Here is a 16,256-nt window from a genome sequence, read left to right on the forward strand (position 1 = left end):
TGTCTTGAAACGGTTAAAAGGTGGATAAATCCCCAGGACCTGATCAGGTGTACCAGAGAACTCTGTGGGAAGCTAGAGAAGTGATTGCTGGGCCTCTTGCTGAGAAATTTGTATCATCGATAGTCACAGGTGAGGTACCAGAAGACTGGAGGGTGGAAAACGTGGTGCCACTGTTTAAGAAGGGCAGTAAGGACAAGCCAGGGAACTATAGACCAGTGACCCTGACCTTGGTGGTGGGCAAGTTGTTGGAGGGAATCCTGAGGGACAGGATGTACATGTATTTGAAAAGGCAAGGACTGATTAGGGATAGTCAACATGGCTTTGTGCGTGGGAAATCATGTCTCACAAACTTGATTGAGTTTTTTGAAGTAACGAAGAAGATTGATAAGGGCAGAGCAGCAGATGTGATCTATATGGACTTCAGAAAGGCGTTCGACAAGGTTCCCCATGGGAGACCGATTAGCAAGGTTAGATCTCATGGAATAAAGGGAGAACTAGCCATTTGGATACAGATCTGGCTCAAAGGTAGAAGACAGAGGGTGGTGGAGGGTTGTTTTTCAGACTGGAGGCCTGTGACCAGTGGAGTGCCACAAGGATAGGTGCTGGGTCCTCTACTTTTTGTCATTTACATAAATGATTTGGATGCGAGCAGAAGAGGTACAGTTAGTAAGTTTGCCGATGACACCAAAATTGGAGGTGGTGTAGTGGACAGTGAAGAAGGTTACCTCAGATTACAACAGGATCTTGACCAAATGGGCCAATGGGCAGAGAAGTGGCAGGTGGAGTTTAATTCAGATAAATGCGAGGTGCTACATTTTGGGAAAGCAAATCTTAGTAGGACTTATACACTTAATGGTAAGGTCCTAGGGAGTGTTGCTGAACAGAGACACCTTGGAGTGCAGGTTCATAGCTCCTTGAAAGTGTAGTCGCAGATAGATAGGATAGTGAAGAAGGTATTTGGTATGCTTTCCTTTATTGGTCAGAGTATTGAGTACAGGGTGGGGAGGTCATGTTGCGGCTGTACAGGACATTGGTTAGGCCACTGTTGGAATATTGCATGCAATTCTGGTCTCCTTCCTTTCGGAAAGATGTTGTGAAACTTGAAAGGGTTCAGAAAAGATTTACAAGGATGTTGTCAGGGTTGGAGGATTTGAGCTACAGGGAGAGGCTGAACAAGCTGGGACTGTTTTCCCTGGAGCGTCCAAGGCTGAGGGGTGACCTTATAGAGGTTTACAAAATCATGAGGGGCATGGATTGGGTAAATAGACAAAGTCTTTTCCCTGGGGTTGGGGAGTCCAGAACTAGAGGGCATAGGTTTAGGGTGAGAGGGGAAAGATATAAAAGAGACCTAAGGGGCAACTTTTTCACGCAGAGGGTGGTATGTGTATGGAATGAGCTGCCAGAGGATGTGGTGGAGGGTGGTACAATTGCAACATTTAAGAGGCATTTGGATGGGTATATGAATAGGAAGGGTTTGGAGGGATATGGGCCGGGTGATGGCAGGTTGGACTAGATTGGGTCGGCATGGACAGGTTGGACCGAAGGGTCTGTTTCCATGCTGTACATCCCTATGACACAATCCACCCATCACTCCCCTGTCTCTTCCCTCGGAAATCTGTACTTGCTGCATTCTGGTCACTTATTCATCCCCAATTTAATAGGTCCACAGTTGCTATGGTCCAAGACTTGAGTTTTCTGCCCAGACTGGTGGTTTTCACCAGCCACAGCACTGGCGTGCAGTGAGAACTTTCCAAATATGCAGTCAAATGTTGTACAAAGGTAATGAAAATCACTAAGACAAACATTGTTCTGTCTGACCAAAATAATAACTCCTAAACCTTGTGAAAATTAATCAAATTAAAAGCAAAGTATTAATCTTTTGCTGCTAAAATATGAACATCCTAAACTCATGGTGAAAGGGAAAATGTGAAACCAAGTGTTCAGTGAGACCATTCCAGTGTGCAGTGTGCCATGTTACCGAAAAAGGTAGGAAACCACTGCTCTAAATCACTTATCCTAGCTCTTCTCCTTTAAGACTTTGCATAAATCTACTTTATGATCAGGCTTTAGATGCCCTAGCCTTTTGATGTCGTAGCCTACTGTCTCAAACATGTTAGTGCCAAATTTTATCTGGCATGTCCCTGTGAGGATTCTTAGAAATTTCTCACAGTATTGAAGACTGTATAAATACATGCTATTGAGAAACATTTTGACAGCATGTGCTTTCTTTATACATCTAAAATGGAACTCTGTTTCTTTCTGTCAATTATAAATACAGCTGAATATTTTTAATATGCTGAGACCCTCCTTTAAATATGGGTACTGGGATTTCAGTCAAATGGAATAAGTCAAAATCTTTAAAGCAGAACAAGCAAATGAAAAGTGTCCCATTTTCCATTAATTATTTGAATGAATGTTATTTTAAAAAGGTTTTCCTCAGGTGCAAAAGTGAAATACAGAAATGAAAATCAATAAAAATAATTAATCAGATAGGGAAAGCAGGTCAAAACATTTGTCCTACCAGTCCAGACAGACAGACAGACAGACACAGACAGACACAGACAGACACAGACAGACACAGACAGACACAGTCTATGCTCATCATTGTACCATTCGAGTAAAAGGGGCAAAAAGACTTACTTGGATTTTGAACCAACCTTTCCACTGGAGCTATCCTTGAACCTTCCTTACTTTTTTAAAAAACAGAACATTAAAAATGTAACAAACATATCATAAAACCTAAAATGACCATTTAGAATACACACACATATATTTGAAGATGTGCTATTTAGTAGTTTTGCTGTTTTTATATATATATATACACACACACATATATAATTATAAAAGTATTAGTTGCATCTAATTAAACTATAGTTTGCAAATTTGTATATTTCCAATTCAGGTTTTTAAAACAAAACAGGCATGATCAATCATTAGTGGCCAATACATATTAAATACTCAAAAGAAAATCTTCACATCTTTCACCTGAGTGGCCACAATTTTTCCTCCGTTATTCAAGTAGTGTCTGTACTATAAGTGCAGATTTATATACAGCGACAATTCGGTTGGATTCCAGTAAAGACATTAAGTTATAACCAAAATCAATACCGGTATATGATCTTCACAGATCAAAATAGATGGCAGTGAGGTGAAAATATAAACTATCATTAGCAATTTTCATGTTGCGAAATTTGATTTCATCACCATCTTTGGACAACAATACATTAATTCTTTCAGAAATATCACAACATATGTATGCAATTATCCAGAAATGGGATAAGTTGTTTCCACAATATTTAAATTGAAAATAGTACAGCACAATCAGAATTTCAGAAATTTGTAACGTCTTGGATAAGTAGACTATCCTTAAACTACATAGCTTTGGAATCTTCAGACTTGGAAAGAGTGAAGCAATTGAATATTTGGATTGTTTACAAGTTGCACGTAGAATGTACAGTTTCTTTTTAGTACTTTATAAGCTCCATACATTCACCTGATCACTACAGTTTCTGTTTGAGGAATGCTGATAGTTGTGGTGCAAATTCAAAAGCATACTAGGCTGAACAGTGCTTTCATTTCCTGCTGAGTAGTTTGTTTCTCATTGAAAAATTCCATGAAAATGTCCTTTATAAGAATGAATCTTCAATTGGTGGGGCATAAGAAAAACCAATAAATGCATCATCAGCTTCTAAAACACTAGCATTTACAACTGAACGGTCAGGAGATCGACAAATAGATTGAGGAACTGGTTCTTCTGTGAACTCTGGATCGAAATTTTGTAGATCATCAGGTCCAGCCTGAAACACAAATATTGTTGTCATATATTCACAAAACAACACTGCATGGTTTACAGCATTCTAACATTGGATGGTTTTTTTTCTGTTGAATTACTGAAAAGACAGCTACGTACCACACTGGGATTAAATGGTGGGGGGATTTCCTTCCGATCTAGATGTTCCCAATTGATAACATCAAAAAAAGGATGGCTTTTGATTTCAGCCTGCAGTAACACAATCCCACAGAAAATCAAGGTACTGAATAAATTCTTAATATTTACGTAAATATACATTATCACAACACAGTATAGTATAAATTTGGTTGCTGGGTCAGTTGATTACCTTTAAGAGGAGTCTCGCCTGACAGGATTCCAGGCTCAGGTATCTCAGGGGAGCGTAATAAGAGTTTAATTCTCATCACACCCAATTTAGAGGTTCAAAAAGTTTAGGTCAGACATCTGTTCTGCAACGGAGTGCATAATCTAGACTGATACATCAATACAATATAAAGTGCATGTTGCATTAACAGACCAGGCTAAAGTTCAACTTCCAAAAACAAGTGGTTTGGGGTTGTGTTCACAGATAAATGGAGAAAGTAAAAAGAAACCCAGCCCATTTTGAATTCGACTATTTGCAGTTTTAACAGATGCTATAAGGCGCAGAGAAACAAACTTCTAATAGCAAAGAGAGTTGATCAATTGAATATTATGAAGCTGCTTGCCTTCATTTTAACAGCACTGAAAATGTGTTGCTGGAAAGGCGCAGCAGGTCAGGCAGCATCCAAGGAACAGGAGAATCGACGTTTCGGGCATCAGCCCTTCTTCAGGAATGAGGAAAGTGTGTCCAGCAGGCTAAGATAAAAGGTAGGGAGGAGGAACTTGGGGGAGGGACGTTGGAAATGCGATAGGTGGAGGGAGGTCAAGGTGAGGGTGATAGGCCGGAGTGGGGGTGGGGGCGGAGAGGACAGGAAGAAGATTGCAGGTTAGGAAGGCGGTGCTGAGTTCAAGGGTTGGGACTGAGACAAGGTGGGGGGAGGGGAAATGAGGAAACTGGAGAAATCTGAGTTCATCCCTTGTGGTTGGAGGGATCCCAGGCGGAAAATGAGGCGCTCTTCCTCCAACCGTCGTGTTGGTAACAGTCACTATTTTAAAAATAATTTCAGTAAGCTGCCTTAGGAAATAGGTCAAAGCAAGTGGTGGGGGTGGGAACTTGAACTCTGAAGGCAAATGCTCAAGATTACATGTTCTGTTATGTAGACAGGACAAGTTGGCACTGCTTTCCTTAGAGAAGAAGTACTTAAGACAAGAGATGTTCAAATCACAAGAGGTCTGGACTTGTTGAATAGAGAACAGCTATTACCAGTGGCAGAAGGGTTAAGAGAAAAAGGGCACAGATTTAAAAGGTAATTAGTGGTGACAGGACAAAGACCTTTTGTTTAGAAACACAACAAATAAGTAGAATCTGTAATGCAGCATGTATATTAGTCACATATTCAACAAGACATCCAAGAGGTTATTGGATTGTTCAAAAAGAAAGAATGCACAGAAGAGGGGCATTAGAAGTAGTCAACACTCTCTCGGGCTTGTTACAGTGCTCCAGCGAAACTGGAAGAACAACACCTCATTTTCCACTTGGGAACCCTGCAACCTTTTGGACTCGTTATTGAATTCAATAATTTTAGGGCCTGAGCACCTTCTCCCATCTCCTTACACCAATCCCCAAGCACCAGGCCTTGGCATCACATGGATTTCTACCACAAACAACCCAATGTCAGTCACTAACAGTTGCCATTAGCAGCTCTTCATTGTCCCAGGCTGACTTTTACCCACTCCTTTATCTGCCTAACTGTTTTTCTCTCTCTAGGCTCCCTTTCCACCAATTGTTTCTTCTTGCCCCCTTCCCAACCCTTTCTCTCGCATATAAAGCCATGTTTTCTGAGTTACAGTCAATTCAGAAGGGTCACTGGACACAAAATATTAACTCTGCATTTTCTCCACAGATGCTGCCAGACCTGCTGAGTTTTTCTATTTCAGAATTATTTGGTCAAACCATATGTCAGAGACCCTTCCCTTTCACAAAGTATGAAGTTTGACAACATGCATGCGGACAAGATCAAAATGGATAGATTATGCAGTTGGCTGCAAACCTTAGTTATCAAGGTGAGTCACATGAATGTCAGGTGGTGACAACAAAAGCTCTTTCAGGACCTTTTGTGTCAAAACAAAAAAAAGGGACATATGGGATGAAAATCAGAAACTGTTGAAAGGTTTTGTTGACATATCCTCTACAGTGGAGGAGGGGTCAGATTGACAAGATGTGTAATTCATGTAGAGAACCAACAAGGGTATACAATACTGCCTTAAGCTTACCTCCAGCACGAGCGCACCAGCTACAGGAGTGACAGCAGACATGTTTGTGGTAACCCACCCTGAAAAATATCCCCCACCTGTAGAGGTTTATTTGGCAGTACGTAAATGTGCAACAGTCCGACTGAATTTTTCATCTCTTCAGAAAGCAATAGATTTTGAGTCAGCAGACAGAAAATCTTTGCTATCTGCACCATTGTTGAAGAGAGAAAGTTTACAGAAGATTTGTAGCTCTGGGTGAGGTTCTGGATATAAGTTTGTTCGATGGGCTGGATGGTTTGTTTTCAAATGTTTTGTCACCATACTAGGTAACATCATTATCAAACCTCCAGTGAAGCACTGGTGTTATGGCCTGCTTTCTATTTGTGTGTTTAGGCTTCCTTGGGCTGGTGATGTTCATTTCCTGTGGTGATGCAATTTCCTGTGTTGGTGATGTCACTTCTGGTTCTTGTTCTCAGAGGGTGATAGATGGGATCCTTATCAATGAGTTTGTTGATATAGTTCCGGTTGGATTGCCATGCTTCGAGGAATTCTTGCGAGTCTCTGTTTGGCTTGTTCTAGGATGATGTTTTGTCCCAAAGTGGTGTCCTTCCTCATCTGTATGTAAGGATACGAGGGATAATGGGTCATGTCTTTTTGTGGCTAGTTGAAGTTCATATGTCCTAGTGGCTAGTTTTCTGCCTGTTTATCCAATGTAGTGTTTATTATAGTATTTGCAAAGTATTTGTAACTACGTTCATTTTGCTTGTTATCTGTATAAGGTCTTTTAAGCTCATTAGCTACTGTTTTAGTGTGTTGGTGGGTTTGTGGGCTACCGTGATGCCAAGAGATCAGAGTTATCTAGCAGTCATTTCTGAGATGTCTGTGATTTAGGGGAGAATGGCTAGGGTTTTTGAGTGCATTATCTGCTTATTTGGGTTTGTTGCTGAGAAATCGACGGACTGTATTCATTGGGTACCCATTCTTTTTGTTTATGCTGTACAGGTGGTTTTCTTCTGCTTTGTGGTCCCTCAGTGCTGCAGTGTGTGGTGGCTCATTGAAATAATGGTCTAATGCAGCTTTGGTTGTGGGTGTTGGGATGATTGCTTCTGTAATTCAGTATTTGGTCCATATTTGTTGCTTTCCTGTTGATGCTGGTTTGAAGTTCCTCATTGACTGTTGAGACTACTAGAGAAACTTCAAACCAGCGTCTACAGGAAAGAAACACATATGGACTAAATACTGAATTACAGAAGCAATCATCCTAACACTCACAACCAAAGCTGTATTAGACCATTATTTCAACAAGCCACCACACACTGCAGCACTGAGGAGCTACAAAGAGCAGAAAAAAAACACTATAGCGTATTCAAAAAGATCAGGTACCCAATGAAAACAGTCCATCGATTTCTCAGCAACAAACCCAAACAAGCAGACAAAACGTGCCTAGAAACTCTCCCCTACAACAAAGGCATCTCGGAAATGACTGCCAGACTGCTAGGACCTCTTGGCATCATGGCAGCCCACAAACCCACCAACACAGTAAAACAGCAGCTAATTACCTTTAAATACCCTATATGACAACAAGCAAAATGAATGTCATTTACAAAATACCGTGCAAGAACTAACAAACACTACATTGGACAAACAGGCAGAAAACTAGTCACCAGGATACATGAACATCAACTGGCCACAAAAAGACATGACCCACTCTCACTAGTATCCTTACATTCAGATGAAGAAGGACACTACTTTGACTGGGACAACCATCCTAGGACAAGCCAAACAGAGACGGCACGGTGGCACAGTGGTTAGCACTGCTGCCTCACAGCGCCAGAGACCAGGGTTCAATTCCCGCCTCAGGCGACTGACTGTGTGGAGTTTGCACGTTCTCCCAGTGTCTGCGTGGGTTTCCTCCGGGTGCTCCGGTTTCCTCCCACAGTCCAAAGATGTGCAGGTCAGGTGAATTGGCCATGCTAAATTGCCCGTAGTGTTAGGTAAGGGGTAGATGTAGATGTAGGGGTATGGGTGGGTTACGCTTCGGCGGGACGGTGTGGACTTGTTGGGCCGAAGGGCCTGTTTCCACACTAAGTAATCTAAAAAAAGTAATCTAATCTAAAGAGACACTGAAGAATTCCTTGAAGCGTGGCATTCCAACCGGAACTCTATTAACAAACATATTGATTTGAATCCCATTTATCACCCGCTGAGAAAAATATCACCACCACAGGAAATGACATCACCAGCCCAAGGAAACCTAAACACAAATAGAAAGCAGGACATAACACCAATGCTTCACTGGAGGCTCTCTTATGATATTACTTAGTATGGTGATGAAACATCCGAAAATGAACCAACCAGCTCAGCGAGCAAACCTACATCCATTGTTGAAGAGAATAATTGAAGTAGCAAGGGAAAATAGGAACTAGTACAGCACATTAAAGATGAGAGTGTATTGGAAAGAAACAGTTAAGGGAAGAAAAGCAAATGAATTAGCAAAGGAAAGAGCTAGAACAGGGAGTAAAGGGAGGCCACATAGATACTGTCACAGGTTGGGAGCTTGACCAATACCTTCCTTTCTGAAAAAGCACGGTGCTGACATTTCTTGGGGAGGCTGGATTGGAAGGTGGTGAAGGGGTGTTTCATGGAAAAGATTATAGTCAAATATTGAAGAAAAACAAAGGCGATATATATTGGGATGAAGCTGTGGGAGTTATGACCATAATAAGTAGTGATGTGGAGGTGCCAGTGTTAAATTGGGGTGGACAAAAGTCTCATGACACCAGGTTAAAATCCAACAGCTAGATTTGAAACCACAAAACCCGCATCATGTGATTTCTGACATAATAAAGAAAGGAACCACCATGAAATGTGGCAACTACAGCCCACAATCACTGAACTGGAAACATCATTTCCAGAAATTAGACCAGGTCCAGAAAATGAATTGGTTTTTTGTGGAAGACAGTTGGATTCTGCATAACAATGTCCACGATAAACTGGTGCTGGTTATATTAAACTTGACAAGAATAAGATTGCCAGTATTGGATTCTAATTGTAAGCTAACAACTGCAGAGAGAATTACTCAAAACAGATGTTTGAGCAAGGGGCACAGGCACAAGCTTTGTAAGTTATGGCCCCAAAACAGGAAAAGGTCAGTTGAGAAACAAAAAAAAAGTTTAGTGAATGATGTGATAACAGGAATTAACATAGGATCAGGAGTAGTACATTTCCTGGATATTGTGGGATTGGAGTAAAAAATTCTCAACAGCCAGAGATGGATTCTTGATTTGCATGGGAAAAAATCAAGGGCTATGAGGAAAGTGAACTTGAGGAATGTTGGATCAGCCATGATCCTGTTGAATGGTGAAGCATGCTTGGAGGGCCAAATGACCAACTCCTATATTGAATGATCTTATGATCTAAGCAGTTTTAAGATGTCCTTTGGAATAGATAAGGCATCTAAAATTCCTTACATGATGATCAGGAACTAACAAGTACCACAATCTTATTATTGGTATTCAATTTTTAGAATCAAGATAAGGCTATTAATAGATTGGTAAAAAGCAGCTCAAACATAGTAATAATGTTGTTAGAAGTAATATTTGTTTGGCATGTGGGAACTGGGTGATAGAACAAGCAAAAGAAACGATATCATACATTAGATTGGTGCTGGAAAAGGACAGCAGGTCAGGCAGCATCCGAGGAGCAGGAGAATCGATTTTCCTGCTCCTAGGATGCTGCCCGACCTGTGCTTTTCCAGCACCACTCAAATCTAGACTCTGATTTCCAGCACCTGCAGTCCTCACTTTTGCCTATATCATACAGTGTGTTGGGTTTGCAGTACTGGGCTGAGTCTCAGCTTCCAATGCAGGGGTGAAAATTCACACTTTAATGATCAAATTTACATTTGAAGTGACATGATGATTAAAAATTGGTACCAGAGGGTAGGCTATAAATCATTTGCCAGATAAACTACTCATCTTTAGCAGCTCCATATAAACACCATGGCTGTGTGGTGTACCACCAGAAAATGTTTTTATTAAATACATAATGAAGTCTGATAGAAAACTTTTCCAAGTTTTCTTACATTTTCTCAATCTCTATTCCAAAAAAAAAGTTAGAGAACATGGTAGTTGTTTATCAGAGAAACTGGTGAAACAAAGTCAAGATGACAATAGGGGAATACTTTCATCAGTCATTTATTGGAAATTTTAGAACAGCAGAATGTTTTGCATAAAGATTGTGGGGGATATGCACTACTATACTATGAACTGAAATTTTAATTTGGAAGGAGATAAAATGGGGGGGGGGGGGGGTGGAGGTTGAAAAATGTGGTGCTGAATTCCAGAAGAAGGGCTTATGCCTGAAACGTCGATTCTCCTGCTCCTCGGATGCTGCCTGGCCTGCTGTGTTTTTCCAGCACCACATTTTTCAACTCTGGTACTCCAGTATCTCAGTCCTCACTTTCTCCTAGGGGATAAAATGGGCAAGGTCTGTGTTACAAGAGGTGGTGCACAAAACGGGCAAAAGATCCAAGACAAGCCTGTTGATATTGAAGCTCTGACAACTACTACCAGCATAGTTCCTGCAGTAATGATGTATGACAAGGGCCCTGGAAGGTGGTTAAAATATTTACCAGGATTACATTATGAGTTGGGGGGAAAAAAACCTAGATGCAATAGGGTTAGACCCAAATGGGATTGACTAATAAGAAACTTTAAAATTACACAGCCCTAAACCTCAAGAGACAAATTCTGACTTATTTAAATGATGCTGGGAATGTCAATAATAAGTAAACTCGGGGTTTATTTTCTGGGATCTGACTTGTCATAAGTGGGACAAACATCTATAATCTATCTGATCAAAACTGGATTTATGTTTAAAATACCTGTGGTTGACAGCAAGATTAGATTAGATTACTTACAGTGTGGAAACAGGCCCTTCGGCCCAACAAGTCCACACCGACCCGCCGAAGTGCAACCCACCCAAAACCCCTACATTTACACCTTTTTACCTAACACTACGGGAAATTTAGCATGGCCAATTCACCTGACCTGCACATCTTTGGACTGTGGGAGGAAACCCACGCAGACACGGGGAGAATGTGCAAACTCCACACAGACAGTCGCCCGAGTCGGGAATTGAACCCAGGTCTCTGGCGCTGTGAGGCAGCAGTGCTAACCGTGCCGCCCACTAAGATTAACGGTCTGCTGTGTGGAACATAGTTTCTTGTTCATAACTTTCTTTCATATAGTGACATTAACAAGGTACTTCACAAACCATTCTAAAGGCATAATGTTATACCAATCTTTAAAAAAGAGATGAAAGGGGGTAAAAATAACGACTCAAAAACTTGAACAATATTTAATATCACACAGCTGCAAATGTTGATAACTCAAAACACAAAACTGATAGTTTAACAATACATGGGACTATTTGTTCTAGGACCTAACTCTTTTGCAAGATAACAAAGGAATACGTTAATGCTCACAATCAAACAAAGAAAGAGTTTTTTATTCATTGAACCTCAGCCTTGAAAGAAGCCACTAAAACACAAAGGGCAAGGGATAACGGAAGCTGGCTGACAAGCCAGACATGAACAGTTGTGCAAGGACAAATTGTAGCCTATACTGAATCAGACCTGATGATATGTAATGCCTTAGCACTAATCTTATATTGCAATTAGTAGTCATACCTATGTATTAACTGCACACATATTCTATGCACAAGCCTCATCAATAATGGTTCAATTTAGATAACTGTACACTTCTTAATTAGTATACATTAATTTCTAACTGAATCCAGGAGCATAACTGCCTTTATAAATCCTCTGTTTGGGGCCTCCGGTGTGTCTTTTTGTTTTAGGCACTTTACAGTCCCTGGCGATAGCTAAGTAATAAAGGCCATTTTAACACTGTACAGATCGGTGTTTGGTCACTCCCCACGGAGAAGGGTCAAATGATACTGGGCCTATCAGAACCCCAGAAATTAGACGCAATCAGGATTTAGTTTTTGGGAAATGAAGAGAAGCAATTGGATGATGTCACAGCGGGTGACCATATCAGAGATGGTGACCATAATTCACTTAGATTTCATATTATAATGGAAAAGGACAGAGATAATTCAACTGTAAAAGTTTTAAAGTGGGGGAAGGCAAATTTTGCAGAAGTGAAAAGTGATTTGGCTGAGGTGGACCGGACAGCACTGCTAAAGGATAAAATCAGTCGGAGGCAGTAGAAAGAGAGATCCTTAAAGCACAAAGCAGACATCGCCCCTCCAAAAATATAAATGGTAATACCAAATCTATACCCCTATAGTTGTCTAAAAATATAGAAAAGAAGATTAAACACTAAAAGAAAACATGATAGTCTCAAAAAAAAAACCTCAACACTGCAGATAGCATAGAGTATAGGAAATACAGAAATCAAGTTTAAAATAAAAGCAAAGCAAAGAAAGGGCATAACAAAAATTTGCAACCAAGAGAAAGGAAAACCCAAATATGTTTTACCAGTAATATTCAGAACAAAAGGATAATTAAAAGGGAAAAGTGGGATCTATCAGAGATGAAGAAGGAACCTATACAAAGATAGAGGATATAGGAAGAATTTTAAATGATATTTTTGGCTCCATACTTACAAAGTAAGGGGATGATATGTACATAGTAATCCAAGAGGATCAGTGTAAAATATTAGACAAAATAATGAGAGGAAGAGTTGGGAGTTGGAATCCTGTAGATTGAAAGTGAATAAGTTGCCAGGGCCAGATGGATTATTCCCTACGATATTAAATAGAGGTCAGGGGAAATAGCAGATGCTCAGAGGATTATTTTGCAATCTTCACCAGACACAGATAAGGTGCTAGAGAACTGGAGGAATGCAAATGTGTGTTTTTTGTTGTTTTAAAAACGGGTACAAAGGAAATGTCAAACAATTATTGACCAGTGGAGTTACTTCATTGGTGGACAAATTGTTAGAATCAATTCTGAAAGATCAGATAAACTGTCACTTAGAAAGACATCGACTAGTCAGAAATAATCAGCATGACTCTGTTAAGGGAAGGTCATGCCTTACAAATTTGATTGAATTTTTTGAGAAAGTGATAAGGGGGAAATCGATGAGTAAGTGCAGTGGGATATTAGGAAGGCAATTGACAAGTTCCCACATGGTACACTGCCCAAAAAAGTTAAAGGGATAATGTGTCAAATTGGATCCAAAGTTGCCTTAGTGACAGGTAACAAAGGGTCATGGTCAATATAAAAAAAACAGAAATTGCTGGAAAATCACAGCCGGTCTGGTAATATCTGTGGAGAGAAAGCAGAGTTAACAGTTTAGGTCCAGTGACCCTCCTTCAGAACTGGTAATAGTTGATTGCTACACTTGTCAATGGAATGCTCTTTCAAGTTAATGTTTTGTGTTGGGACCCCTGCTGTTTGTTTTAGATATTAATGATTTGGACTTGAACATGGGGCACAACTGGGAAGTTTGCAGACTGGAAGATTGGCTGCATAGTGTAGAAGATAGCTGTAAGTTCCAAAATGATACAGTGATTGGGCAGGTAAGTGGTAGATGGAATTCAATTCTGATAATTGTGAGGCCAATGTATTTGTGGGTGGCACAGTGGTTAGCACTGCTGTCTCACAACGTCAGAGACCCAGGTTCAATTCCCACCTCAGGCAACTGTCTGTGTGGAGTTTGCACGTTCTCCCTGTGTCTGCGTGGGTTTCCTCTGGGTGCTCCGGTTTCCTCCCACAATCCAAAAATGTGCAGGTTAGGTGAATTGGCTATGCTAAATTGCCCGTAGTGTTAGGTGTAGGGGAATGGGTCAGGGTGGGTTGCGCTTCGGTGGGTCGGTGTGGACTTGTTGGGCCGAAGGGCATGCTTCCACACTAAGTAATCTAAAAAAAAATACACAATAAACAGGAACATACTGAGGGAGGTAGAGTGACAGGTTCCTAAAAGTAGCAGTATAGGTAAATAGGGTTGTAAAGAAGGCACGCAGAATGCTGTTCTGCATTAGCAAAGGTATATAATGTAAAAGTAGGAATATGATGAAGTGGTAAAAGACATTGGTGAGGCCACAACTGCAGGAAGGATGTAATTGCTCTGAGGAGAGTGCAGAGACAATTGACTGGAATGTTGCCAGGACTGGAGAATTTTAGCTACAAGGAGAGGTTGGAGTGGTTTCCCTTGGAACAGGGAAGGCTGAAGGATGACATGATTGAGGTACACAAAATTGTGAAGGGTAGAGATAGAGTGGATAGGAGGAGTCTGTTTCCCTTGGCAGAGTGTTCAAAAACCAGGGATCATAAATTCAAGCTAAGTGGGAGAAGGAATAGAGTGGATGAGAGGAAAAACGTTTTATACAGGTGAGTGGAATACGCTGCCCGAGTTGGTGGCAGAGACCTTAAACACTTGAAAGTACTTGGATCTGCACCTTAAGTACTATAAGCTATGGACAGGGCTATGGACAGTATGGGCTGAATGGCCTCCTTCTGTTCTGTATAATTCTACAGGAGATATTAGGGTAGATGACTAAAGGCTTTCTCAAAGAGGAATCTATGTATTAACAGTAGAATTCAACTTTTTGATGTACACACACACACACACACACACGAAAAGAGTGGTATATAGTAGTATAAAGATGAACCCAAAAGAAAGGATAAGAGTTAGGGAAAGGGAAAGAAGAGTCAGGAATCGGTCAGTCTAAAATCAGAATGTTGCAGATTCAAGTCTTACTCCTGGACTGAGTGCACCATTTTAGACCAACACATTAGATTAAAAAGGAATGTTGTATTGTCAAACATTTTAAAAAATGTTCATGAAACATGGGGGTTTCTGGCTGGGCCTGCATTTATTCTCCAGAGACCAGTTAAGAGTAAACCATGTTGCTGTGGGTCTGGAGTCACATGCAGGCCAGATTACACAAAGATAGCAGTTTCCTTCTATAAAAGAACATTATTAAATCAGATGGGTCCTTATAACAACCAACAATGGTTACAGGTTGCCATTAGGTCAGATCTTTATTTCAGATTTTCATTGAATTCAAATTTCACCATCTGCCATGGTGGTCTTTGAAGTCATGTTGCCAGGACAATAGCCTGGGGTTCTGGATTGCAAATCTCATGTCATTGCACTACATCACCTCCTCAAACATGAGCCATCTTTTGAACCAGACATTAAACAGAATCATCAACTGCCCTTTCAGATGGACATAAAAAAGGTCCTGATAGATTATTTCTGAAGAGAAGCAAGGATGCCATTCCAGTATTCTGGCCAATACCCTTGATCAATATTACAACACAGAATATCTGGTCATTATTGTGCTGATGTTTGAGGGAGTTTGCTGTGCACAAATTGATTGCTGTGATCCCTATTTTGAAATGTGGTCACTGTTTTAATAGTACTTCTTTGGCATTGCAGTGATCTTGAACAGCACTATACAAATGCAAGTTTTCCTTATTTTCTTAAAATACACACCGTTGTAAATCTTAACAGATTAGTAGGCCACCTTTAATATTCAGTCATTTGGGACAGAAGAGTTAAAGTTCAATGATGTTAATTATTTTGGTGTATTATACTTGAAATCTTTATAAAGCAAAAACATCGGTGATTTCAGTTGCATAGTTATCAGTGAGTCATGATCATATTCAATGGTAGAGCAGGCTTGAGGGGCTGAAAGGCTTACTCCTGTTCCTATTTCTATTAGCCTTGTGTGGTACTAGTTACTGACAGCTTGTTCTAAGTTCATAAGCCATTATTTTGACCACTAGTTTGTGCAGAGTACTGTTTGATTGATAATTTTTCTTTCTACTTGCCATTATGACTGCAAAGTGAGGGTGTATGAAAATGCAATTTGTTAATATCTTATGTAATATTTTTTAACAGTGCAGCTGCAACATGTCTTTATTTTGTACCATTAAATCACAAAAAAGCTTTAGCACAATTTATAGGAAGATGTAGAATAAAAGAGAAGTGGGACTGAAATTGAGCCCTGAATGCAGAGTTGAGGCACAATTTACTCAGAAGCTTGAGTTTTAAAGAATACTAAAAAGGTAGACAGAGAAAATCAGGAAGTGGTGGGTTTTTAAGAGAAGGATAATACATTCTTCCAAATTCAACACATTAAGTCGTGGCAG

The 16,256-nt window shown here is 40.3% G+C and overlaps 1 protein-coding gene across 7 annotated transcripts in view; it reads right to left on the reverse strand.

Annotated features, from left to right (window-relative positions):
- Positions 1 to 2,787: 2,787 nt before the first annotated feature.
- The window catches only part of sgk3 (serum/glucocorticoid regulated kinase family member 3), an 85,696-nt gene continuing 72,227 nt past the window's right edge, over positions 2,788 to 16,256 (reverse strand). For all 7 annotated transcript variants that reach the window (XM_072571504.1, XM_072571500.1, XM_072571501.1 and 4 more), the window contains 2 exons: positions 3,911 to 4,000; positions 2,788 to 3,797 (listed from right to left, as the gene is read on the reverse strand). In XM_072571504.1, coding sequence (XP_072427605.1) covers positions 3,627 to 3,797; positions 3,911 to 4,000 — 261 coding nt within the window. In that variant the 3' untranslated portion in view covers positions 2,788 to 3,626. The remainder of the gene's footprint in view (positions 3,798 to 3,910; positions 4,001 to 16,256) is intronic.

Source organism: Chiloscyllium punctatum, chromosome 5 (genome assembly GCF_047496795.1).
Source record: "Chiloscyllium punctatum isolate Juve2018m chromosome 5, sChiPun1.3, whole genome shotgun sequence".
In the NCBI taxonomy this organism is placed as follows: Eukaryota; Metazoa; Chordata; class Chondrichthyes; order Orectolobiformes; family Hemiscylliidae; genus Chiloscyllium; species Chiloscyllium punctatum.